The sequence below is a fragment of the Leptinotarsa decemlineata genome, unplaced genomic scaffold, assembly GCF_025532065.1.
Source record: "Leptinotarsa decemlineata unplaced genomic scaffold, Ldec_3_MD MMD2_tig00026358_RagTag_RagTag, whole genome shotgun sequence".
Lineage (NCBI taxonomy): Eukaryota > Metazoa > Arthropoda > Insecta > Coleoptera > Chrysomelidae > Leptinotarsa > Leptinotarsa decemlineata.
The window spans coordinates 5081354-5108145 of record NW_027412703.1 but is presented as its reverse complement, the minus strand read 5'-3'; the positions used below and the strand labels follow the sequence as shown (position 1 = coordinate 5108145).

The following is a 26792-nucleotide window of genomic DNA, read 5'->3' as shown; positions in this document are numbered from 1 at the left end:
CACAGACCTAACTGATACACCATCGGAAAAGTTTCAGACAAACCACAGAATACTTTATAGAAGAGACATTCGGCACGGAACTAGAACCATTAATTTTTGACAATCACAACGTGATTATTGTGAACCTAAAAATTTCTTTGAGTTGTTATTGAACGTGAAGATGGTAAAATGAAACTAGTTTGGTTAAAATGTTAACCTAACAACCTGCAATTGAATTATCTATTCGATAAGTTTCAAATAATTTGAATTCACTGCTACAAATGACCCTAGATCTCCAACACTCAATATCAGTCACAGAAACTTGACCTCTCAACTCTCAACATCAAAATGTCATCAGCTGAGTGTCACTTTTGTAACGTTTTCAGTGGCCACTGTGGGCAGATTAACAGCAGTGTCAACTGTCAGTCTCGTCTCGTCACAGAGTATTGTGTAATATAGTGTGGTCTCGTGCAATCCAATTCCAATGCCAATTTGCAGGATTCATGACACATGTTATAGTATTCGGTAAGGGTCATCGACATAACCTTGTAAGGGCACACTGTAGGTGTGTTCGGTTTTAAAAATCTGAAACCGAACCTACAGATGAAGATTTGATACCCGTGAGCGAAATATATTTACCGAACAATCGATTCTATTTGAATGAAGAGTCGACATTCATTGTATTTTTGTTATCATAAAACCTCTATTATGAGATCGATGAAATATCGGTCCTACAAAACCACTGTAATTCACAATTTTCTTCTTAAAATTCAAACACTTTTTACAACTAACCAAGAATGACTAGTGTTAAAGAAAGCAGCATCATGTCAATAAGAATGCAGCATCATGTCTGAAAATACTATGTGCTAACAAGACACAAATTTCACCAAAAGTAAATTTTTCAGAAATACCTGAAACTCAACCAATTTTCTTAAATATGACAACTAACCACTAAAATATCTGTCTGAGCCCTAAGTTGATTTCGCAGCTAACCGATCACATGTTTTTCCTCGCTCTTTCAAATATCAAACACAGAGCAGATGTAATTGAGATAATAGATCTGCATTATTGTACTCTTGCTGACTTGCTGTTGTAGCTAGTCGAGCCCTCACTCGCTCAGGCTCAAAGTTGTTTTGTAGTAAACGAACAAACCTTGTGTTCATATTCAATATTTTCCTTGCAAATCATTCATGTTTGAAATTTCAATATATCTAGATTATTGTGTATGATGTAGAGCTGTTTTTCTCTATCAGCAATATATTAAATACCTAGGCTTCTAAACGTCAACCGATATAGTGAATATTATTTCAGATATTTGAATTGCATTATCAACATAAATTATGCATCAGGGATACTTGGAAATCAATGGTGTTTGTACGAAAATTACTACTTTTGGGAGATGGGTAGAAGAAAATTCAAAGAATTGCGAAGATATTGTTATACTTATCCCAGGAAATCCTGGAGTCGTAGGATTCTATGACGAATTTGCCAAAACTATTCATAAAAATTTGCGGTTTCCAGTTTGGTGCATTGGACATGCTGGTCACAATTTACCAAAGCAGAAATTGAATCCTCTTCCAAAGTTGGAGGGTAATGAAGTGCTTTATGGACTAAAAGGACAAATTGAACATAAGGTATTAATACTAAGTTGAAATCATATTTAAATTGTCAGCAAGAAAGAACCTAAGAACTTTGTAGATTTCTTTAATTCAGCATAATATATATTACAAGCCCGTTTATCAGAAGCATAGCCATAACTCAATGAATTAATCAGCATTCAGCATATCTTCAAATTACATTCTTGAAGTTTTGCTTAATCGTTAAGTTATTGTCCATATAGACCTTTTATTTATGGCTTATTCAATATTATAATCAGTCCTCGCTATTTTTGATATGTGATTCAATCCTGAATGAATAGAGAGAGGTGATGTCTGTTCGTTATTCACTGAATACCACATTGCAAATTCAAAGGTGGCATGCATGTTGGGTTCATATTTCTTCACCATTGTCCTTATGTTTCAAGTAATTTTTGTCATGTGGTTATCTATTGATTTGTTTCATTATTCTTAACCATGACGAATTCAAAAACCCTGAATTCTGGCTTTTCCAGACCAATTTTAGAACTAAAATTTAACCCATTTCCAGAATAATTAACTTTTTTTTGATTGCTACCAGCTTCAGCTATGAATGCAGTCCATGAGTTATGTTTTCTAATTAAGTAGACTATCTGATATTAAAAAGTGTAAATAGTGACCCACTTAGTGCTTGTAATTATCATGTTAATATTTATGGTAAATCTTAAGTCTGGATTTTACCTAATTAGTTGTCACAGAAGAAAAACTAGGTCAAACACAATTGAACTCAGAATATATAATAAATGTTTGAAAACTAAAACATACTCTCAGATTAATAATTGATTATTTTTTAAATATTTCTCTCATATTCATTCACTTATTCACTTAAAGATTAAAGCATCATAATTTCAACATTCAAAAATAGAAAAGAACATGTATAATATTCATCTATGAACAAAGAAAATACTAAGATTTTTAAGTCGTGTTTGGATTGAAAGAAGATTGCTTAGTGGAAATGACAGATCTGACAGAGCAATAACATTATTATTCTGGTTTGAATATTTTTATGGATGCTGCAGATTTGTAATCAGGTGATAATATATTATAAAGGGGAGTGTTGGCACCCTCCAATAATTTCTTTCAACATTCATGATGGAGTTCCTGAATGTGAATATTTTTATTATTTTCAGTTAAATAGGAAAGGATGTTGATATGCTTAATATATAAGAAATATTTTAACTTTTTACTTCTTCATTTTGATACAAAAAATGTGGAAATCTTCCAAAGAAAGGAAGAAAGCAATTAATTTCAAAATAAACTATTCACAAAGATTTGTAGATAATGCAAAGAAATAACTTTCAGATACAAACTGAAAAAAAGTCTTCTTGAAACAACTAATTTTGTATGAACATTTAATTATACAAAATACTGTATCCTATTCAGTCTGCATTCCAAACATTCTTATGGAATTGAATCAGATATCTGATTCTGAATTGCTACATAATATAGTATATGAAAGAGGTAAAATTTCACTTACATGCAACACTGTTCACTATGGTGAACATTCGATGTTTCAGAATAAGACACTTGCTTTATTGCCTCTTCAGCACTAATCTGGATAAGATTACAAGAAAAAGCACTCAATTCATTCATAAAATCATGAATTTATGTCATGATTGAATCTACTCATATAATCGATGACAGTAGGTACATAATGACATTCATTTGCTTATTTGGTTCAATCCCAGCTATAGGAAAAAAAAATTTGGTTTTCTACTTCTCCATCTTTCTACTTTCATATAAAAATTGAAAAATAAAAAAAAATACTTTCGAAACAACTACGTACTTTTATATGAACATTTTGTATCATTTATTTTGTCATATGTACATTAATATTTTGAATAGATATATTCTAAGTAAGGTATTATTTATTTATTAAGATTTGTTTACTGCCAGTCTTCAAGCATAACCCACTGACTAATAAGAAAGATTTTTTTCCTTATTCAGAGGAATCGGGCAAATTTCAGATATGCAGTTGGTTAGTATCTCGTCCACTAGATGGAGAGACATTTTGTTGTTTGCTCCAACTTAGGAAGAGGAATGAAATACTTTGAAAGAATTCCGATTTTCAATTATGGAATATCATTGACTTTAGGTCGATGATGGCCACTATCTTGCACTGATGAGTGGCCAATGAGTCTGAAACCGGTCTGCAAGTGTGCAGACCGTTCCAAAATTGAAGGTCGACTCTTTCAGTTGTATTGCCAATTGCATATGAAGGTTATTTTCTGTGAAGATTCCTGCACTGACGCCTGTCGGATATAATCCAATGCCCTTTGTGGTATTAGCCAGGGAAGTAGTCGTTTCTGATAGTCCTTTCAACCTACTGTGTAGGTATATTCGAGACTGGCTTGAACGTTTAAAGTTCATTTCTTCAAATTTGTTTACTGCATAACCATAGCACCCATTCGACTTCCAACCATGAGAGCTGAAAGTTTGCGAACCATTCAATCTCCTCCAAATCTACCACTTCTATCTATGCCATTGTTCAAATTCAACCTGATTAATGCGCCACAGTCATGGAAAATTGGACGTTTGGGATGCGCTCCATACAGAGAAGACATGGCGAACATTTTAAAGATGTTATATTCCACACATAATGGCATCAATAGACCTTTCAAACTAATAAAAAATATTGATTATATCTCACAGACACTTTGTTTTATTCAATTTTGAGGATAGGAAGCACCTAATGAAAGACCCTATACAGGGCTTTTCATGATGAGCGTTAGTTAGCCGTTTCTGGCAAACTATTCAACGGATCAACCTGAAAATTTCACAGTATGCATACGTCAATATGACCTACACGCCTAAAATATTTTAGATGAAGCGGCGTTGTCGCTTCTACTATAAAGTAGCGGCTTCTTAGAATTTTCAAACGGAACACCCCGTATATAATATCATACTATGATTCATTATCACTTCAAACAAATTCATATACTATTTCCCTATGCGTATCTATTACCGTTTAGAAGATATAAATTAACTTCAATATTTTTTTTACCAAACATGATCTTTTATAAATGCTGATAATTTTGAACTAAAACGAACAAATTTGAAATGGAGTAGAGTGATACTATGAGGATCTTAACTAAGAGTCATATTTTCATTTGCCTCAAACAGGGTCTTCAAAAAATATGCAGATACTTTGATCTCATGAAAAAATGAGTGGAACTTAATTTTTTCAAATGGAACACCCTGTATATTTCAACATTTTTGAGCTCTACATCCAATTTTAGATTAACTTTGTTCAGATAATAACTATTTCTATTTTGAACCGTTTTTGAGATAAACTGTTTCAAACGGAAATTGACATGGTTTCCTTGTTCATCACTAATTTTTGTAAAACAGATTTCGTTTGATGTTTCTCAATTAGTCACAGATAATACAATGAAAAGATAATTGTTGAAATACTCCTCAACCATCGAATGAAACTTCTCTTCAAACAATAGTTTTATTAACGCTGAAACACAAACTGAAAATAATAAACCCATAAATTAATGAGTTAATTTAATCGTCAGTGTATTTCAGAATATGTTCAAACAGATCTCCACCTCTACTTAAACAAACATGTAATCTCTTCAATAGATTGTCATGTGTAGCGCTTCTGATCAAGTTTGGAACTATTGAAAGCAGTTGTAACTCTCGATTTCATATTTTCCATTGTTGTTATTGGAGTAGAGTAAACCATATTTTTAATGAAACCCCACACGAAATAATCTAATGGATTGCCATCTGGTGTTCTAGGAGGCCAACGAAAAGGTCCATTATCACCAATCCATCTGTCTTCGAAGATTTCGGTTAAAGCTTCGCTGACTGAATGAGAATTATGGGGTGGAGCACCATCCATTTGGTACCATACACGTTCTCTTCCTGGTCTATTATTTAAAATCATTTGAATTCCATTCCTCAGTAAATCTTCATATTTTGATGCATTCAAATTATCATCATAAAACTCGATATAAAAAATTGACTCATTCTTTATGGCAAAAAATACATTGAATTGCCATCTTTCTTGAAAACCCCTTTGGCGGATAACATGGGGATTTTCTGGCGCCCAATAATGACTGTTGTATCTATTGAAAACTGCATTTTTTGTTAACTTGGCCTCATCTGTCCATATGATATTGTCAAGGAAATGTTCATCCTCTTGAGTTTTGACAAGTAACCATTCAAAGAATTCCACTCTACGAGGTAAATCAGTCTCTTTCAAATATTGGACACAGTAGAACTTATAGGAATGCCATTTATGCTTATTGAGAATTCGACAAATTGTCACGTAGGGTATACCTATCTCCCTTTTAGCCTCGTGCAGAGAAGCATTTGGAAATGCATGAAAGTATCCCAAAACTGTTATACCATTGTCATCATCATCCACTTTAGTCTTCTTACGAATGATTTTTGAATGGAAGATTCCATTCAACCTACAGTTTTTTAGTAGTCGATTTATCACATTATTATTCGGCTTCGGAAGTTGTGGATATCTTTCATGAAATACTCGGCATGTTCTACTTGCAATTCTATTGCACTCACCATAAAGTATTAATAAATTCAAGAAATCTGCATTACTGTAACCTAATCTTGACATTATTCTATTATAATTGGTAGCTATCACAATCAGTCAAAACCACCAACAAAAGTCTGACGTTAAATAATTGGTTTATTTTTTTTCCAAAGCATACTATTAAAAAATATTAATGTGTACTGTTGTACGTTAGAGACCAATACCTCAATATATACAAATTGTAACTTTTTCTAAGGTAGGTACGTACCAATTTCGAATTGACTGATCTGAAACAGTTAAAAAACTGGATCAAAAAGAAATATTACTAAGTATAAAAAAATGGTGAATATCCAAAATAAGTGAAGAATTCAAAAAAACGAGCAAGAAAACCACGTCAGTTTCCGTTTGAAACAGTTTATCTCGAAAACGGTTCAAAATAGAAATAGTATTATCTGAACAAAGTTAATCTAAAATTGGATGTAGAGCTCAAAAATGTTGAAATATACAGTGTTCCTTTTGAAAAAATTGAGTTCCACCCATTTTTTCATGAGATCAAAGTATCTGCATTTTTTGAAGACCCTGTTTGAGGCAAATGAAAATATGACTCGGAGTGAAGATCCTCATAGTATCACTCCACTCCATTTCAAATTTGATCTTTTTAGTGCAAGAGAGTTCAAGATTATCAGCATTTATAAAAGTTCATGTTTGGTAAAAAAAATATCGAAATTAATTTATATCTTCTAAACGGTAATAAATAGGTATAGGGAAATAGTATATGAATTTGTTGACAAAGTGATAATGAATCATAATATGATATTATATACGGGGTGTTCCGTTTGAAAAATCAAAGAAGCCGCTACTTTATAGTAGAAGCGACAACGCCGCTTCGTCTGAAATATTTTAGGCGTGTAGGTCATATTGATTTATGCATACTGTGAAATTTTCAGGTTGATCCGTTAAATAGTTCAGAAACGGCTAATTAACGCTCATCATGAAAAGCCCTGTATAATGATTTTGTAAATTCACAACCTGGGACCTATTGGATAGATATGACCTATTGAACATGTTTTCTGTGTCAATCTGAATTCTTTGCCATTAGTACACAGCAACATGATGAAAAGTTAATATTTTTTCATTTTGTTACAGATCGATTTCTTCGAAAAATATATACCAAAGAATGCAAAAATACATCTCATAGGCCACTCTATTGGTGCTTACATGATTCTGGAATTACTGGAACATCCTTCAATCAAAGATAAAATAGCTGATGTTCATCTCCTTTTCCCTACATTTGAAGAAATGGCATTAAGCTCAAATGGGAAGTTTCTTACACGTTTTGTCAAACATATTGTCTGGTTGATAATCTGGCTATCTTGGATATTTGTACAGTTACCAACAATAATTCAAACTATTCTACTTTATGGATATATGACTATAGTCGGAATACCAGCAAACCAACATCACGATAATATTAAAGAACTAATTAATCCTAGTGTACTGAAAAGGGTATTTTTCTTAGCTTTCCAGGAAATGGAACAAGTGAAAGATAGAAACAATGACATCATAAGAAGAAATATCTCTAAGCTCAAATTTTATTACGGAGAGAACGATGGGTGGACTCCACCTCAGTTCAGAGAACAATTGAAAGTTGACATTCCAAATACCGACATTGAAATTTCTAATTACAATCATGCTTTTGTATTAAAACGCAGTGTTGAAGTTGGAGATATTGTATCTGTTAGTATACTAGCAGATGCAATATAGGTACTTCCTAGCTGAAAGCTAGGAAATGATCATGAGTATTGTTATAATTTTACTAGGGGAAGGCTAAATGTATCACGAGTATATATACTAGGAGAAATTCTTTAGAAAATAAACAATTTTGATTATCTTATAAAGTGGTTTTTTGTGCATCAATCCGGCAAAATTAGTTCTAAAAAGAATGACATAATGCATACTTTTGTCTTGTTCTTTATCAACAAAAAAATTTTAACTCATAAGGTTGTAAATAGCATAACTGATGAGAGATGATGGGAATTATTATAAATTATTGACAAAGATTATATTTTTTCATCACAGTATGAGTTGTTTCTAATTATTTAAAATATTTTTACCGTCTTTATTTTTATGGTGAATACAGAGAATGTTGCTGTTTTGTGGATGATTGTTAACCATTGTCTTTTGAGACTAGGTAGACAAATATATATTTTGTACCTGAAAATCGTTAATAACATCTTGTTGACAACTATTTTGTTACATTTACTCTGTAAGAGGTCTGTTTAAAAAATACACTTGTATCAGCGTTTTTTTTTTCAACATTTAAACAGAACATTAACTCAGATTGAAAGGGGTAGGTATCATTTTATAGGAAAGCATTTTATTTTCTTTCAATATGTTTACTATCGATGTATGGCCAACATTGAATGTAGTGGATGCCCGTCTACTCGATGTATGTAGGTTTTCCTCAAACTCAAGCATCACATCTAATTTGAGTTCATCACTCATTGCATTGGCAGCTGCTTTCTTTATCTGCCCCACACGACCAAGCTCGCGAAACTGCTCTATTTTGCTTATTGTTCCTTGAGATATGAGCGGTAAATTAGGAAATTTCTCATGAAATAGGCGAACTACTTCCTATTGTGTTCGGGTTTTATCTCCGTAACCAATAATTTGTAAAACTATTATTTTATGCATTACCGTTAATCTAACCATTTGTCAGACTTGAAGTTAACGAACTAAACTTAAATTAAAATACTGACAACTGATGTTGTAACATAGAAAAAAAGTTGACAAGGCGTTTTAAACTAACGTTGCCACGGAAATTATTTAGTTTTTTGAGGGATACCATCTTATAAAAACATTGCTATGGTTTTTGCTTAATCTCTTATTATCAATACCTCAACATGAAATAAGGTTTGAGTATATTGCAATAAATATTACTGGAGTTTTTTCCCAACACCAAATCGTTATAACGATTTGGTGTTGGGAAAAAACTCCAGTAATATTCATTACTACACCAAAGATTCCAAACAGTATATCACAAGTATATTGCAATAAGTTTTTAGTATATTTTATCAAATTTCGGTAACCACATGATTTTAATTTATTTTATCTTAATTGTTGCAATAAACTTGAAAGCGATAACATTTTTGAATAGAGAATGAAGATACCTTTCAAACGATATATCACCTATACTTCCCATTTAAAAAATTAGAGGTTGTACCTGTCATTCGACAGGGGTTGAAGGTAGAGGTAGCATGTTCTTGTTGAAATATGTCAAATTATAATTGAAATTTGACGTGTTTCGGGATTTTGTTAAAATATGTACCTACTGTAACCGAAATAATGAATTTATTCTATTTGGCTTCTACACACTATACGAATACAATCTTCAAAGTGCTGTATTTTTGAATATAAAATAATTATGTACAGTGAGGTCCTAAAGCAACAGATAAATTTATTTTCTAAGTAATTATGAATGCAAATCAAAGATCCTGAAACAGGTCAACTTTTATATAATAATAATACCTTTATTCGTCTTCAGAAACACATATACACTTTCCCAATGAAATTATTAAACTGCCTATTCGACCTCCTTAGGTGTAATAGATTTCTGTGTAAAGATTTGAAATGAAAAGAGGTATTGTGTGATACCCCGTTTAAAAGTATTTTCATTTCTCTATACAGCAATATAGCATGACAGACTTAGGAGATTTTTCCAGCTCCCGTTTTTTTTTTTTTTGAAAGACATCAAAGTTTAATTTTTGAATAAAACACTATTACTATTACATTTTGGAAACGATGTCCCATAGTTGATATTTGAATTAAGGATTGGAAGACATGGTTCTGTCATGTGGCCTGCAAGATTACCTGACTTAACCCCTTTAGGCCTCTTTTAGGTTCTCGCGGGTTATTTGGGAAGTTGCTATGAAACGATAAAACAGCTGTTAGCGTTTCGATGAACTGTTATTGTCAGTTAGATACTGAATACGTTAACAGAAATAAGACATATAAGCAGATAAAAATAGTCAGCAAGGATTTTAAGATTTTTTCTAATTCTCATTGGTTTTTTGGGTCTATAACCATCCACAATCTGAAAAATAAACACAATAAGATGAGTTGTTATTCTACAGCTCAACTTTTCACATGCTTGTGCAATTCTTTGTCTAATTTCTTGATCATTATCATGTTAATTGGTCAAAAACGAGGGCTACATAGTTTTAATAGGAATAAAATAGAAGTTGAGAGCAATAACGAAAATATCATAACTCATCATAACGCTTGTTGACATGGTTAATCAGAATTAACGTCAGTGGTTATATCATAGGTCAGCGTTTTTTTAAGGACAAAACACAAGCACTACAGGAAAATACAAGATACAATTTTTTTAACCTGTTTTACCCTATTGAAGTGAAATTTTCTTCAAATCAGGATTTTTATAATAATTTAAAAATATACATTTAATTTACATTATATGTATATATAATATACCCCGTTCAATTGAAAAGTTATATGTAATTGTGAATTATTTCTTAAACTGTTTGAGCATATGAACTACACCTAATTATACATTCATAATGTATATCACAAATATACAGTAAGTAGGTTACTTTAAAACAAAAAAAAATCTAAATCACTTAGTGAAGTCTAGAATAAATTTTTTCCCAATCATTCCTTTGACAGTCATGGTATTCATTAGAGCTTCCCTGTAGTCATCAAAGCTGACCATTTTGTGAGATGGGCCTCGCAATTCATTATTAGTCATCAGTGTTATTAATTCTTCAAACATTTTTATTCTCTCAAGACTATTGGCATTTGTTTTAGTCCAGTGTGTCATCCAGAAGCCTCGAATCTGAATGTCTTTGAAAATTAAAGCAGAAGTAGGTACTGAAACAGGTTCCCTAGACATGCCCCCATATGTAACCAGAGGACTACTCCTGTCTAAGTGACGAACTAGTTCTAAGGCACTCTGCCCTCCAACACAATTCAACCCCAATTTGGGTTTTTCAATTTTGTTGGTTTTGAATATATCTGTAGTTCTGAGTTCTTCCTCTGTAAGCACATATGTAGCTCCTAATTTTGTCAAAAAGTCTCTAAGTTCTTGCAAGTTTGGCCTGTTTCTCACTATATTCACAGACCTTACACCCCAAGAGTGACAAATTTGAATAACATTTTGGCCACAAGCTGAATTAGCCCCATTTTGAATAACTGTATTGCCAGGTCTCAAGTTAGTAAAATCTTTCAACATTCTGTAAGCAGTACAAGGATTGACAGTTAGCGTAGCTGCTTCTACTAAACCAAGTTCTTTTGGTACTTTCAGGAAGCAATCTTGTGACAGAATTAAATGTGTTCGCCACGTTCCCAGATTATTAGTTGTGGGGACAACATGATCACCTACTTCCAACTCTGTTACATTCGACCCAACTTCTACTACTTCTGCAACTCCTTCGTTACCAGGAACTGCTGGTAATGATGGTTTTGAGGGATATTTTCCTTGGATAGTATTGATATCAGCTGGATTTACAGGCGCAGCTAACATTTTCACCAGCACTTGATCATTCTTTGGTTTCGAGATTTCTTCACTTTCTTTATTCACAACCTTAAGTGGATCTCCATATTCAGAATACATAAGTTTGAGTGAACTGAATCTACGGAATGTTTGGTTAACCGTAAATAACATATTTCTCCTATGGAATTCAATAATTGACTTCGCCACTGCTGATGACGACATGTTGGACAATGTTTCTGTAAAGAAGCATAATTTCAACTAAGAAATGGAAATCTTCAGTTCTGCCATGAATCAAACAGCCCCTTAAAATTATGAATAGAAAATATTCCACAATAGAGCGTCATCTTTTACACTAAAATAAAATTTTCCATTTCTCACCTACTAATTCCAATTATTTCTAAAAATGTTTAATAAACAAATGTATCTAATAACTTGAAACAATGTCTGTTTTTTAAACTTTAAAAAAGTATATATTTTTCTTCCAGAAGTCAAAAATCAAAATCCATGATGTTCTGTGATTGACATTCTGATTTCTGGAATTCTCTCAAGTTAAAAGGAGTTCTTAATTTCAACAGAAAGATTGCACATGCACTCATGCACGAAGCGAATCAAAGTACCCCTCCTCACTTTTCTTTTACACTCGATCAAATGCGCGAGAACTGTAGAGAATCTTAAATTACATTGAACACCTTTTTCACTTGAAAAAGAGGTATTTCATATTTAATGTTGGCTACACTTGCCGTTGAATTTTCGGTAAACTGTCATATATTTTTCATGTTTCTAACCTCATCATCATCGTGAGTTGTCATAATATTTTGTCTACATAACATTTTTTTTATGAATACTTCTGCAGAAGACGAAAATATTTAGATATATTCAAACATTAACTAATGGAAGCTTTGTAAATTCTGCAAAAATTGATACTTTGAAAAAGGAACTACTATTCTAAAAAAAAATAATATTCAGTTTGTTCCTAGGAGTAGAAATATGCCTGCCTTCTTGCGATTTTGTACAAAATCAGATTTAAGTGGATACACCCTAATTATACCAAGTGTCTCTGTAGGAAATGTTCCACAGTTAACAGTAGATCTACTGATAACTACCTACAATTTCAAAAAGTGTGCAACAATTTGGCATTCTGCGATAGTACCCTCCGTTGGAAGTAACCCTTATGACTCTAAGTGTTCAGATTTGTGCACTGCATGTGAAATATATTCCAACGAAGACTTGAAACTTGCTGCTCTTCAAATACGCTCTACGATTGACTATCGAATAGCATCTAGGTTTTTTCTGGATTTAAAAGAAAAGCTACAAACTCTTTTTATTAAGAATGTAACTATATTGTCAAGCATGTTCGATTATGAACAACATATCGTCAGTAAAAACAAATTTTACTATATAAGTGCTGGTGAAGATGAACGTTTAGTGCAGTGCAACAACATAACTTTGTTAGAACGTGGCATCAATGGAAAGTATAATTCTAATGGTTCAGGGTTTGCCTTCAAATTGTACGAGACACTGTCCACTGATTTTAGGTGCACCGTACTTGGGAAGTATATTTCAGAAGGTGACAATAGACCAGATGCTTGTATGTTCTTGGAAAAATTAGTTTATATTTTGGACCTAAATAGTGCCATGGATCTTATAATTCCCAGTTCCTGGAATTTTGTTTTTGGTGCACCACCTCCTATTGAAATATATTAGAATAATTTTAAATTATGTGTTTATTATTCAGGTACATATCCCATTCGTTAAGTAATTAGATTGAAAATATATAAACATTCATTGATGGTGTTTAGTTTTAAACAAATCCTTAAGTTAAGTGATTAACACTAAGAAAGTTGTTAGTAGTATAATGAAGATGATGGTCACAAATCTACAAAATGAATAGTTTTAGTTCTTAAGGTATTTATAATTGCCATTAATAAGATACATACCCTAGTGTGAAAATAATCAGTAATTGAACTCTGAAGTTATATTCTTTTATCATAATGGTGTCAAGATTATTATATTCTTTTTGACAGCTCTCTTACTAATTTGTAGGATTCGACAGTTCAATATGAGATTTGAACTATTTTTTGGGGTTAATAAGTGGAATGATAAGTGGAAGCTTCCTAAAAATTCTAAAAATTAATGTGAAAATTCTATAATAATTATCATGGATAGTGTTATAAATTTTCGACGAGTGTATTCATAAATTTATATAAGAACCTAATAAAGCACAGTATAAAGAAGTTTGTTTACATTGTATAAATAATTCTACAATTTTATAGCCCGTCATTTCCAGGAATGAATTTATATATATGGAAGAACCAAACAAATATATTGCTTTATGTAATGGCAAAACTTAATGCAGCTCCTTTTTATGTACTAACAGTAAGCTCACTTTAAAAGGTATTAGCTCATACAAGTTCTGATTTTTGAGAATTGTTGGAGAAATGACAGTTAGTTAACGAACAAACCCTCATTAGTACCTAGGTTATTTTCATAGACGTACATACATAAAAATATCCTTCAAAATTGGAATTCAAGACAAACGTCAGTAATGTTAAACATTTTCTGGATTTCAATTAATTATATCTAGATTTCAATTTATTTCTATGACCATAAAATCAGTGATATCAGATATAAAAGAGGATCACTTTTTCCTACCCTATAAAAATCAACTCGAAGGGGTGTGATGGAATTGGCTGATACTTTTTGAAAATCCATATCGTATTCAACTAACACTTTGTTGTAAGGTTTACACTAGACATTTTACAAAACCGCAACACTTGTTTTGGTAAACAATAACTTTTTCGTGCTCATTTTTTTTTAAATTAAGCAAATTTATTGAAAATTGTAAACAGAAAACTTCACCTTTTCCAAAAGATTAAAACAACATAGGAGTGGTTTCTTGAAAATGAGAAAACCAATTCTACATTTGCAAACCATCCTTTGGCAGAGGGGCATAAGTTCAACCACTGCTATGAGGTATTATATTGGAAGAGACAGGTTTGAAACTCAATCTTTCGGAATGCTAAGAAATTATTAGATTCATTCTGTGTTAGGAATCACACGTTAAAAGGTAAGACCCCGTTAGTCCTTAGCCCGCACAAGTTTCTCAACTTCTAAGAGTTGTCGTTCGTATGGGGGCGACAACTGATTAACGGAAAAACAGATTTTAAACTTCTTCTGAACCTGTTTTCTTATAATGTTGGAATTGTTCATGATATTATTTTGATGTTAATATTTTCTCTCCCTATATGAATAATTTTGTTTTGTGAATTGTTTTGTAACTATTGTATTCAGTTGTTGACATATTAATAAAAAGTCATTGCGAGAAAAGTCAAAACCTATTTTTATAATGTATGTTTGTTAAAAACTTTCTCTTACAGTGTTTAAAATTTTTAAATTAGTTTTTGCCTAAACTCATGTAAAATTATTAGTCATCAAATATGTAGAAATGAATGAAAAAGTGATCATGAATTTCCAAAAAATAAACAAGTCATCAATTACACAAAAAGTATGTATAAGGTCATATGATTCAAATTGTTATTATTTGAAGCACAAATTATGAATATTCTTTTTTTATAGTTCATTACATATCCATATAAGGAGTTGGTATAATTTTTTTTATGATGTTTAATTAGTTTTTACCCAAATTCAAGTGAAATGAAGTTATTAGTCATTAGGTATGGGTAGTTCATGTGATCCAAATTGTTATTAATTAAAGCACAATTTAGTCAGTATAAAAAAGGTCGAGAAAACTATTGAAAGTATAGTGAAACATGTGTTGCGGTTATGAGCCTACTTTAAACTGTAATATCGCGATTATTACTAATTCACCTATATATTAATTGAATAGTGACATTTTATTTCAATTAAATAGCCAACGTGACACAAGTCGATAAATTCCATCAGCGTAAAAATTGTTTGTTCCTAATGTGATGAAGTCGACGAAGGCCATTTTTGAGGTTCTACCGATGAGAAAGTTGTTGGAATTGTTCATGATATTATTTTGATGTTAATATTTTCTCTCCCTATATGAATAATTCTGTTTTGTTAATTGTTTTGTAACTATTGTATTCAGTTGTTAAAATATTAATAAAAAGTCATTGCGAGAAAAGTCAAAACCTATTTTTATAATGATGAAATAATAAGAATCCATCCCATTTACAACATTTGGCGACTGTGACAGCACATAAAAGATGGATAGTTCAAAGAAAAATAGGCAGCAGTTGAGGAGACTTTTCAAAAAATCTGTTGAAGCGCTTGATGGAGCTTTGAAGCTGAAAGATTCGACTAAAGAGGATTTACTGTTTCTGCTGAGACAATTGGAGGATAAGAGTAGCAGATTATTCGAGAGAGATGAGAGTTAAAGAAAAATTGTTATTAGAAGTCAGCGAAGATATTGAATTAGAAGAGGAGTACTATGAGGTAGAATATTACAGAGACGAGCTGATAAACTATGCGAATTCCGATTGAACGTGATTACGAAGGCCCTGGAAGATCGTTTGAGCTGTTCCAATTTCTCCACAACGGAGAAAATTCAAAGGAAAGTTCATTTACCAAGACTAGAACTAAAGAAATTCGATGGGAACGTGAAGAATTGGATTGGGTTCTGGGGACAAGAAGATTCACAACGACCCAGAAATAGATAATGAAGACAAATTTCAGTATCTTATACAATTCACGGAAAGTGGTTCAGCTGCCCGAGAGTTAGTAGAAAGTTACCCCCCCTTCTTGTCCGAATTACATTAATTGATCAGTTGAAGACTCGTTTTGTCAGGGACGAATTCCTAATCGAAGTTTACGTAAGGGAACTATTACAACTTGTACTGTAACAAGCTTCAAAAACTAAAACAGGCATGTCTCTTTCCAATCTGTATGATAAACTTGAAACCCAGTTAAGAGCTTTGGAATCCCTAGGAGTTACCATCTTGATTTTCTGGTATCTCGTTAGTATCCCTTCTCTAGACTTTTCTAATTGGTTCGCCGTGTCTGTCTCAATTTCTAATGGAAACAATCGCTGCAGAGGACGAATTAGTTCCCCTCGTTCTGTTTTAACTCGTGCTTATCTTTCAATTCCATCTCTTCCTGGAAACAATAGCCAGTTTACTCGTTTTTTGTTATCATTTCCAATGAGTACAATATCTCCAATTTTGAGTGAAGTTACTCTTTTTTGACCAGTATGGACTAATTCTGCCAGATATTCCTTTCTAAATCGACTACGAAGGCCCAGGGGAGTAGTTGTTTTCTGATAGGCGTCAGTCCATTAAACCTACCGTGTAGGTATATCCGAGACTGGCTTGAACGTTTGAAGTTCATTTCTTTACTGCCAGTCTTCAAGCATAGCCCACTGACTAATAAGAAAGTTTTTCTTCCTTATTCAGAGGAACCACGCAAATTTTGGATATGCAGTTGGTTAGTACCTCGTCCACTAGATGGAGCGACATTTTGTTGTTTGCTCCAACTTAGGAAGAGGAATGAAATACCCTGAAAGAATTCCGATTTTATAGAATATCATTGACTTTAGGTCGATGATGGCCACTATCTTGCACTGACGAGTGGCTAATCACCCCGAAACTGGTCTGCAAGTGTTGCCTTTCCAAAATTGAAGGTCGACTGTTTCAGTTGTATTGCCAATTACATATGCAGGAAATTTTCTGTGATATAATCCAACGCCCTTCGGTGTATTACCCAGGGAAGTAGTTGTTTTCTGATAGGCATCAGTCTATTCAACCTACTGTGTAGGTATATCTGAGACTGGATTGAACGTTTAAAGTTCAGTTCTTTAGATTTGTATACTGCCAGTCTGCAAGTCTAATAAGAAAATATTGGTGATTGTCTAGCAGTACTCCTGTGATTTGAGCTGCGCATTTGACTGTGTCGATCATGAAAAACTTGCTTTAAAACTGGAATATTATGGTATAAGAGGTGTTTCACTCAGTTGGATAGATTAATTTCCCAGAACCGGGGTCAATTTGTGTCATTGTAAAGATTGAAAAATAATACTTTCAAGTTAAACTCCGAATGTAGGAACATAAAAATAGGTGTAGCACTGGGCTCCATAATAGGTCCTATTTTGTTTATTCTCTATGTAAACAACATTGATTCTATGATTAAAAACAGTAGTTACACAGCCTATGCTGTGATATTCCAATTATCTCTGCATGTAATACTAAAATTTTAGAAATTTAATGCAAAAGTATCCAGTATTTTCAATGGGCACAATTCATTTTTCAACACAGACATCACTGACACCACTGTTTCGACCCACCAAGGTCTCATCAGTGGTGGTAGGCTGAACCATTCAACTACCATAAACAAGATCATCCTGAAAGTAAAGCCATTTGAGTAGAGATAAGTAACAATTAATATTTCCCTAAATAACATATATTACAGCTTTATTTACAATGATTATCTGGCATAAATCAAGTGTTCACCACGTTGATTTATAATTTCTGAAGCGGAAGAGAATTAATCCCAATACTTAATGAGTCCATCCCAACCTGCCGTTATCAGTTTACTAGATTCATGAGGATGCCACAAAGCACTTATGCATACATTGTCATGTGCTTTCCATTTTTTATAAAGTTTGGTTGTCTTCCAGTCCCAAATATAACACTTTCCATCGGCATCTCCAGAAACCAAGTAACTCATATCCGGTGAAAAATCTAAACTGCAAGCATAACCTGCTACCATATGACCAGTAAAAGTTTTCTTGCGGTTTATTTTGAAGCGATTCATAGCCGAAAAGATGACTATTTTATTGTCCATGCTCTGGCAAGCCAGCCACTTTCCTGAAATTAGGAAACAAGTTAATACCTACACGATTAAAAGATGTGGATTGTCGATGAAGGTATTAAAAATTTGACGTTTCAACTTACCATTCGGTGCTGGAGTGACTGCAGGCATGCTGTGCATAGTTGGGTCAGCGATATACTTCATATCCACTGGAATATCCCATTCCCACACCCTCAGTGACTTATCATCAGACGTGGTCACAAATCTCCTGTTTTCGTCCACAAATGTAATTGAATTGACTGCTCCTAAATGCCTATCATATTCTTGAACAATATCACCTGATCTAGTATCCCAGCATATTATTTTTTTATCTGAAGTTCCCGCGACAAATAAGTGCTGCTTATTCTTATCAGGATTGAACTTGACACAGTAAGGAATTTTCCTGCTGGTGAATCTTGAGAGAACCTGCCCTGTTTCCGTATCCCATAATTTGATATATCTGGAAAAAAATTAGAATTAAATATATTTTATAGTCGTAAAAGAAATTTGATATGATAATTTCTTAATATATGAAGAGAATTTATTTCTGGTTGTATTTGAATTTATTGGTTTTAGTGTTGAACCTCAAAAAATATATTTTCAAAAGGAAAAGCACCAGCAGTATTTCTTCCATGTATATTTATAGAAATATAGATTTATTTGAAAAAGATATCCTACTATTCGTAAATATTATACAAATAAATCAGTTACTATTAAACAAAATACAAAAAAACTGAAATATACGAGATTAATAGTATTTGAATTCTTTCTCAATTTCAATAGTTTCACCATAGATCTCAATATTAATGGAGTTGATATCAATTAAGTTATATTTATATTGTGTTGTCAATATCATAGCTTTCGTTTCAGTGGTATTCAGTTTTGAGTTTGTTTATGTTCAAAAACTTCGCCATGTTTTCAAGAGTCAAATTAATTTTGCGTACAGCATTATGAATATCAGAGTCGCTAGCTACAATGAGAGTATCATCTGCAAAGAGGTTGATAAATTCACAATCACTAATAAAATTTATGTCATTCAAATAAAGTATGAATAAAACAGGGCCAAGTACACTCCCCTGGGGGACCCCGGTATCAATTGCTTTTTGGTTTGATAGGACGTTATTTATTTTAGTACATTGAGATCTGTTGAGTAAATAACTTCTTAACCATAGCAACACCCTACCGGTTATTCCATAATACTTTTGATAGCAAAATAGATATATCTATATTTTCAAACGCTCTTTTGAAATCCAAAAATACTGCTACTACATATTTATTGTCATCAATTGACAGTTTCCATTTAGACAAAGTGAGTTGAAGAGCAGTTTCACATGAGTGTTGCAATCTAAACCCTGATTGATACTCCATCAAGAGTTTGGTACTCCATCAAATATGCATATGTGCATATTTGGTTATAAGCAGCTAACTCTAACACTTTTTCTAAAGTAGGCAGAGTGTTTATGTGACGAAAGTTGAAGGCTTCATTTGCGTTGTTAACTTTAGGTACAGGGACAACTGTACTAATTTTGAGTTGATCTGGAAAATGCCCATTCATCAAAGAAGTATTGACAAAATCAAGAAGTATGTTACCTAGTATGTTACCTAGTACCAAGAAGATACTCTTAAGAACCTTGTTAATCATTATATTAGTGTTACACTTGTTATCCAAACAGGAAATAATTGACTTCAATTCCTTCAGCAACAAACGTTTAAAATCACTTCAAGATTTTCACATGACCTTTGTACACAAGCCGGAATTGTTGCTTTAATATCAAGAATACTCTCAATAAAAAAATTATAAAAGGTTTCAGCTTTGTCTTGGCCTAACATCACTCTCTGCCTGTCAAATACAATTACATCAGGAAGGGGACTATTATTGGGTTTAATAAGTGTTTTCAAAGATTTCCACATATTCATTGAATCATGCGAACAATCATCAATCTTCCGTTTGTAGTAGTCAGGAAACTCTTCAATCCTTTCACCAAAAACACTACAGACTTGAGATCGGAAGTTTGATATTACCAACTTAAAACTATTACCGACCATACACTGCATTAAAAAATATCCATTACAATATCACGGAAAGAAAAGATATTATTTTCAAAAATCATTCAATACCCAGATTCGGTTAAAGAAAAATTGGCACTGGTCTGTCTCTTACCATCACATATAGACCTGCAATAGTCTAAAAAGTCGAATATGTTTTTTTGTGATGTAAGGGCTAAGTATTGCAAAAAGTGCGGCGCATGAAGGTCTACGGCTGTACCAAAAATCAAATCTCTGCTCTCAATAATGACTAAAATACAAGGGTGTATTCATCTTAAGTGTGTCACACTGTATATAGAGAGGCAATAGGAATTCTGAAACAGGGATGATTTCAACATAAATTCTGGCTACCTGTCCTTAATTGTACACAAACAAGGTCAGCTAATCCAATCAATAGAAACCAAGAAACGCTTAAAAACAACAACCTGAGAGCTTCAGCCATTACCTCATCACTTTTGATTATGTCTGGCGCAGTATTAGACAAAACAGCAAGCATAAAAACCTATATATCGAGGCTAAAAAACCCAGAAAATAGCTTTCACACATCTAGCTGAGAGTTATCAAATATTGTTACAGTACATTTGTGAGAATTTGTTAATTAATTTGTAAATATGGGCAATGTTGTGAGTAAATAAATATATTGGATTACTCAACTTTGAAATACAATAGAAAAAGATAAATGCACCCAAAGTAACACCAAGAGAGAACTACTTACAATCAACCCTGGAGGAACACGGTAAAAGAAACGACAATAAAATCTATATATGAAACAATAATAAATAATACCAACCTGTCATAACCAGCAGAGAGGAAGTGTTTTCCGGAGTTATTGAAATTGATATCCCTTACGGCTTGTCGATGACCATAATATGTCCTTACACATCTTCTTTCATTATACACTTCCCAAAGTTTAATACGACAATCCATACTAGCTGATAAAAATAAATGTGCTGTTCTTGGAAACCATCGTATGGCTGCAATTCCTTTGGAATGACCTGACCAGGTGTGAATATGAGATTTTGGCAAAAAGCATTTTTCTGGTGGTGTGTCTGATTTAAGATTAACACCTACATCTTGTGGAGCATGCAAGAATGACCGACCTTGATAATCAACAGCGTCCTTGATGTGAAGAACAGATTTCTCTTCAACAGGTTTATCTTCTGTAGGTTTACCTGCAAAAATAATTGTTATAAAGAAATGAAAATCACTAGTGTTTATGATTTATGTGATTCAGAATTTTCTAGATGAGTCAGTAATATTATATGAAAAGAAAAACTGGAATTCATTCAGTTCATTACTTTTGGAAAAACAAAAGAGAAAGAGATTTTAGCCTATGAAATGTTAAGATAAGTATTGTATAATTTCTTAGTTTTTTTTGTTAGACAAAATTAATAAATACCTACAACAAGATACTGATAAATAAAATATTATTCTGTGCAAAAATACTCTGAATTTACGCAGTACTAACTGAATTAATTCAAACTCAATTTGAATCTGCAATAAGCAAGTAAAGAAGTCTTATCAACGTATATTTTCATACACAAATTTGTCAATTGCACAATGAATTACCAGAAAACATAATTACAAAAAGTTAAAATTCTAATTCTTCTCTGGAGAAGAAGTTCATTCAATATTTGTTTCTAATGAACTATACAAATATATTGTGGATTGAATAAATGAAACATACCTCTTTTGTTCTTTTTAGATATTAGTTCATCTAATTCTGCTTGTTCTTCTTCACTAGGCTTAGCAATTTTTTGTTCATCGACGAAACCACCCCACGGCCCCAAAAAACCATCAATGTCGCTAGGGTCAGCATTTCTTTTACGTTTCCTTTTGTCCAAAGGTCTATCCTTTGATGATTCAAAAACAGTTTTGATATCATCAGGATTTTTGCCGTCATCTGTGGAACCTACCACTTTAACCTGACCATCAGTACTAACAGATGGATCGAGGGCATAACCATAGCTTGTGAAAGTTCGTCTTTGGTTTTCAAACTGAAAATCACTGACATGAGCAGGTTCTACATGGCCTGATAAAATGTTTCTATCGATACTTTGTTGTTGTGTTTTGAAAGGATTTTTTGGTCCAACCAATGGAGCAAACAACTCTTCATACTTGGGATTGAAGGTTAGTTCTGTTGTTTCAGGATGGATATAAATGTTTTCTTCATTTAAACCCGTTGGAATTACGTCGGGAGCCGAACATATCGCAAGCTGTTTTTGTAATAACTGTGAATTTTTAGGAATAGTTGGAAACACTTCCACATTTGAAGAATGAGTATCCTCTCCACAATCTTCATCACTACTTCCTGAATACTGTTGTAAAGCCAACATAGTCCCGAATTTTCAAAATACAGTTTGTTTGAAGAAATCACTTGTCTAATTCATATTCTGAAGAATACTTTTTCAGGCACAAAATAACCAAACTACCAAACACTTTATTCAACTGACATATGACACATTTCACAAAATAATAGAGTACTTATTGTCTTTTGTTACTCTGAGACTACCTGCTGACTACCTATAAGACTAAAAGGTTTGTTCGTTTGTTTTGGTTCTACGAAATTCAGGTTCTAGGACTTTAGTATCATGCGCAGTTGATATAGAGCGTACTGGTTTATTGAGGATAATTTCGGACTGATCATTCCTCTGTTCTGGTTTCGACTGCCAAATGATCCTAAACCACTGAATACCCTAACTACATTTGATTTAAATAATTGATAATTGAGGTTAGATAACATTTGAACTGACCATGAGGATACACTACATAAGAAAATGGACAGGATCAATAGTAATTTCTCGTCTTTATCTCTTCATATATACGATAGGTGGCACAGTGGTCTCCAAACAGTTTCGGACTTTAGAAGTTAGAATCACAACAAAACTGCTTCGAGAATTGGAAAAACGTTGGGACAGGTGTATTATATCTAAGGAGGCCTACTTCGAAGTGGAAAAATGGAAATTGATGAATGATTGAATATTTTTTTGAGAAAAATGGAAATTCACCTTATTCTTTTAACAGACGTCGTATGTTATCGCGATTTTTTCTGTAATCGCTCGCGTCCCTACTCTTGAGTATTCTCCTCAAAATAGTTGCAATCGAACGGCCGACGAGTGCGCATTAATTTTTATATCCATTTTAACGAATTTAAACTGATTTTGGGTCCACGGGACCGGTGGGTACTTTTAATGTTATAGTTTCTCATTTTTTATCAGTCTGTTTACATTTCGATGAAGAACAAACGAGGGAGGAAAGAAGGAAAACTGATAAATTAGCACCGATTGTTGAACTTTTGATAAATTCCTAGAACATTCTAGAGAAAATTTCATGCCTGGACTGAATCTCATCATGGATGAAATGTTGGTACCCTTTCGAGGTCGCTGGTTCACCTCCCAAAGAAACCTGCAAAATATGGGATAAAAATACAATTTATGGCTGACTCCAGGACACACTACTTATATTGTTAACGCTGAAGTCTATACAGGTGCCACTGGAGAAAAAAATAAAAGGGGAAACACGAATAATGAATCACCCCATGCTACATAAGTTGTTTTACGGTTAGTAGAACCAATCATTAAAACTAAAAGAAACATAACAGTTGATAATTGATATACTTCTATCGAATTAGTGAAAGAATTACTGAAACGAGATTTGACATGTGTGGGAACTATGGAAAAAAAAATTAAAGATGTATCCCTTCGGAATTCCTACCAGCGAGGAAAATGCCCGCACAATTATCTATTTTTGGTTTTCAGTCACAGTTAACTTTGGTTTCACTTCACATGTACCTAAACCAAATAAATCCGTCGTTTTGTTATCCAGCGTGCACAATGATATGTATGATATGCAAATGATAAGTAAAAAACCCGAAATTATCCTTTCTTATAATAGTACCAAATAGACCAAAAGTGCGCCAATTATTCACCATCCCGGCGTACTAGAAGATGGCCAATGGCCATTTTTCATATGTATTGAATGTATCTACTATCAACAGTAGAGTTATTTATCAATTTTCTCCATATGGAAAACAAATCAGACGCACTGAATTTATCAAACAGCTTGGAATTTCTTTGTGCGAGGCTCAAATTAGACATCGAATTTCCAACCCAAAAGTTAATTGCAAATTACTAGATAGAGCCTCCGATATCTTCAATATTGTTCCAGAAGGCCCTGTTTCGTTACCCGCTGAAGTTTACAGGTCAAAAAGAAAAATATGGTCTGTATGTCCATCGAAAAACGACCGTAAAACCAACCATAGTTGCGACATATGGAAAAAACCTATATGTTTGCAATGTGAAAAAACAATTTGTCCAAATTGTTTGTGAATTTTTTTTTATACTTGATATGGGTTAACATTATATCATAGAATATTTGTTTTCATTTTGAAATACATTTTTGCAGAATAGTTCACTTTTTCTGCTTATTTTTGTAAAGGGTTCCAGGGATCCAGTTGTAGTAGTGGTTAAGTAACATATTTATGTTGGTAGTAGTTACAGGTTAACAACAACCATGGATGGAATCGAAGAAATTGAGGAACAAAATCAAATTTCTTTAGGAATATCGGGAGAATCATGTGCAGCGAGTGTTGATTTACTGCCGAAAATAACTAAAGAGCTATATCAAAAAGAATATGAGAATTTAGAAGAGTGGGGTGAAAGCAAGAATGTAAAAGTGGTTAATGAAGATATATTATTAGCCTCTACGAAAAGAAAATCAAAGGTTTATTTTCCTCACTCGCTGTGCACCTAGATTTCAATGTTTATATTTATTGTTGTTATCAGAATAAAGTTTTGTAAACAATATTCAAGTGATTTCTTAACGGCCGCCAGCCGTTAAAAAATCTCAACGAACCAAGGATGTTAACATTAACTTTTCAATTGTCATCTGAATACCGTTAAATCAAAATAACAGTATGGTATTACAAAAAGAATAAAACAAGTAGTATTTATCTTTAACGGTTTTCCGGAGAGGCAATCAGCTTTTCATGGAACAGGATTCAAAGTTGCCTACCTATATTCTCAATTTTGGAATTGATTTATTTTGGTGCTATATTGCCACTCAATTTTTGGTTTAATTCAGATGTTATCAACCGTGAAATAATTCTCCTATAAAAAATATCAAAAGGCCCATAGTTAACAATGTCTAAGAGAAAAGCAAAAGCAGAAATTTCAGAAGTTGGTTCAGTAACACTAACAGTAACGTCATCTGAATTGAAAAAGTTGAAGGAATGGCCAGAACAGAAAAATGTGAGTAGAATGCCTTTGACTCCATCAAAAATGATAATATTGTTCTTAGTTTTGATGACGAACCAAGTATTGAATTTAATTTGTAAGTCAACTTTTAGGTTAGGTTATTCACATCTATTTACCTAGTAGGTACACTGAGAAAACATAATAAATTATCATTTTATTTTTGGTTTGATAAGTAAAATGAATGGGCACAGATAATATGAAAAAAAAAATGAGTGTGGGTGGTGTATGATTTGCTTACCAAAAACAGGAAAATATCTTTAAAAAACAATGACTTTTCTCGTTTACCAAAACTGCAATACCCATCTCTACGCGAGTTTCACCAACCAAGTTGACGTCTTCAGGAGATGAAGGTATACTTTCACTTTTTGGTACAGTTCATTGCGTGTTGAGTGACACTAGGCTTTTCTGGTCTTTAGAATGGGATACTTATTGCGTGTTCTGTGAAACGAGTTTTATTGGCTTGGTTAGTCTGACCGATATATTTTTTGTCACAGTCCTCTCAGCTTATTTCATATATCCCGACTTTTCATTTTACAAAATATTGTCGTTAGAGAAACCTAATGTTCAAATCTTTGAAAATTCGATCTGATCCGTCAGTGTATCACTTTTTAAACTTCTTTTGACCTTTGCAATAGGTTTTAAACCATCAAAAATCGCATGGGAGCCGACACCCAGTTCTTCCGCACCCTTTGTAATGGGTCAGTACCCACCTCGGTTCTAAATCCTCGTCCTGGATAACTGAGTCCAGTCATTATAGTAAGTTCACCTCGGAACTCGAGATACCCAGCTGTAAATCTGTAAATACTTGTATATTGACATCCTAAAAGTTGTCTCAAAACCTACATATGGTAGGGTGTAAGTAACTATTAAATTTCAAGGTCAAAGGTAACAAAAATCGGGTTTTTGCGTTTTTTTTTTGTAAATATCTATTTTCCTTTGGGTTTTTGATATTTGTATTTATTTATTTATTGCCAAATGTCTAGTTCATTTTTCGGGCTGTTTCGGCAGCATTTTGGTCCAATTTGAATTCGTAGAGAAAAATTGTCCAAAAATCGTTTACCGACATAGTAATAAGCTGAAAAGGGGAAAAAATTCTG

At 33.0% G+C, this 26792-nt stretch overlaps 5 protein-coding genes across 6 annotated transcripts in view; 3 read left to right on the top strand and 2 right to left on the bottom strand.

Moving 5' to 3' along the window:
- The first annotated feature begins 1098 nt into the window (after positions 1-1098).
- sturkopf (lipid droplet associated hydrolase sturkopf) lies at positions 1099-8196 on the top strand. Its single transcript, XM_023167822.2, has 2 exons — positions 1099-1613; positions 7264-8196. Exons 1-2 carry the CDS (start codon positions 1320-1322, stop codon positions 7879-7881), a joined length of 912 nt encoding a protein of 303 aa, XP_023023590.2. The 5' UTR covers positions 1099-1319; the 3' UTR covers positions 7882-8196.
- A 2416-nt stretch (positions 8197-10612) lies between these two features.
- Positions 10613-12159, bottom strand: LOC111511798 (enoyl-[acyl-carrier-protein] reductase, mitochondrial). The gene is made up of 2 exons (XM_023167821.2): positions 12005-12159; positions 10613-11862 (listed from the first exon to the last, which is right to left on the bottom strand). The coding sequence occupies exon 2, from the start codon at positions 11846-11848 to the stop codon at positions 10751-10753; it is 1098 nt and encodes a 365-aa protein (XP_023023589.1). The 5' UTR covers positions 11849-11862; positions 12005-12159; the 3' UTR covers positions 10613-10750.
- Positions 12160-12396: 237 nt separating this feature from the next.
- Positions 12397-13416, top strand: LOC111511800 (proteasome assembly chaperone 2). The gene has a single exon (XM_023167823.2). The coding sequence runs from the start codon at positions 12614-12616 to the stop codon at positions 13328-13330; it is 717 nt and encodes a 238-aa protein (XP_023023591.2). The 5' UTR covers positions 12397-12613; the 3' UTR covers positions 13331-13416.
- A 4572-nt stretch (positions 13417-17988) lies between these two features.
- On the bottom strand, positions 17989-22942 carry LOC111511796 (pre-mRNA-processing factor 17). Its single transcript, XM_023167819.2, has 4 exons — positions 22128-22942; positions 21231-21612; positions 18499-18854; positions 17989-18411 (listed from the first exon to the last, which is right to left on the bottom strand). Exons 1-4 carry the CDS (start codon positions 22774-22776, stop codon positions 18089-18091), a joined length of 1710 nt encoding a protein of 569 aa, XP_023023587.2. The 5' UTR covers positions 22777-22942; the 3' UTR covers positions 17989-18088.
- Positions 22943-25463: 2521 nt separating this feature from the next.
- The window catches only part of ENGase (cytosolic endo-beta-N-acetylglucosaminidase), a 67230-nt gene continuing 65901 nt past the window's right edge, over positions 25464-26792 (top strand). Inside the window, exon 1 of one of the 2 annotated variants that reach the window (XM_074184859.1) lies at positions 25464-25689. In XM_074184859.1, the coding sequence (XP_074040960.1) occupies positions 25582-25689 (108 nt within the window). In that variant the 5' untranslated portion in view covers positions 25464-25581. The remainder of the gene's footprint in view (positions 25690-26792) is intronic. The other variant, XM_074184860.1, reaches the window with a different exon arrangement.

Excerpts from the sequence above, each read along its gene's own strand:
- LOC111511796 (XM_023167819.2), bottom strand. The coding sequence starts at position 22,776 with ATGTTGGCTTTACAACAGTATTCAGGAAGTAGTGATGAAGATTGTGGA. Across the intron at positions 18,855-21,230 it reads CTCTCTGCTGGTTATGACAG|ATATATCAAATTATGGGATA; the intron begins GTTGGTATTATT and ends ATTTTTTTCCAG. Across the intron at positions 18,412-18,498 it reads AGTCACTCCAGCACCGAATG|GAAAGTGGCTGGCTTGCCAG; the intron begins GTAAGTTGAAAC and ends TCCTAATTTCAG.
- LOC111511800 (XM_023167823.2), top strand. The coding sequence starts at position 12,614 with ATGCCTGCCTTCTTGCGATTTTGTACAAAATCAGATTTAAGTGGATAC.
- sturkopf (XM_023167822.2), top strand. The coding sequence starts at position 1,320 with ATGCATCAGGGATACTTGGAAATCAATGGTGTTTGTACGAAAATTACT. Across the intron at positions 1,614-7,263 it reads AAGGACAAATTGAACATAAG|ATCGATTTCTTCGAAAAATA; the intron begins GTATTAATACTA and ends ATTTTGTTACAG.
- LOC111511798 (XM_023167821.2), bottom strand. The coding sequence starts at position 11,848 with ATGTCGTCATCAGCAGTGGCGAAGTCAATTATTGAATTCCATAGGAGA.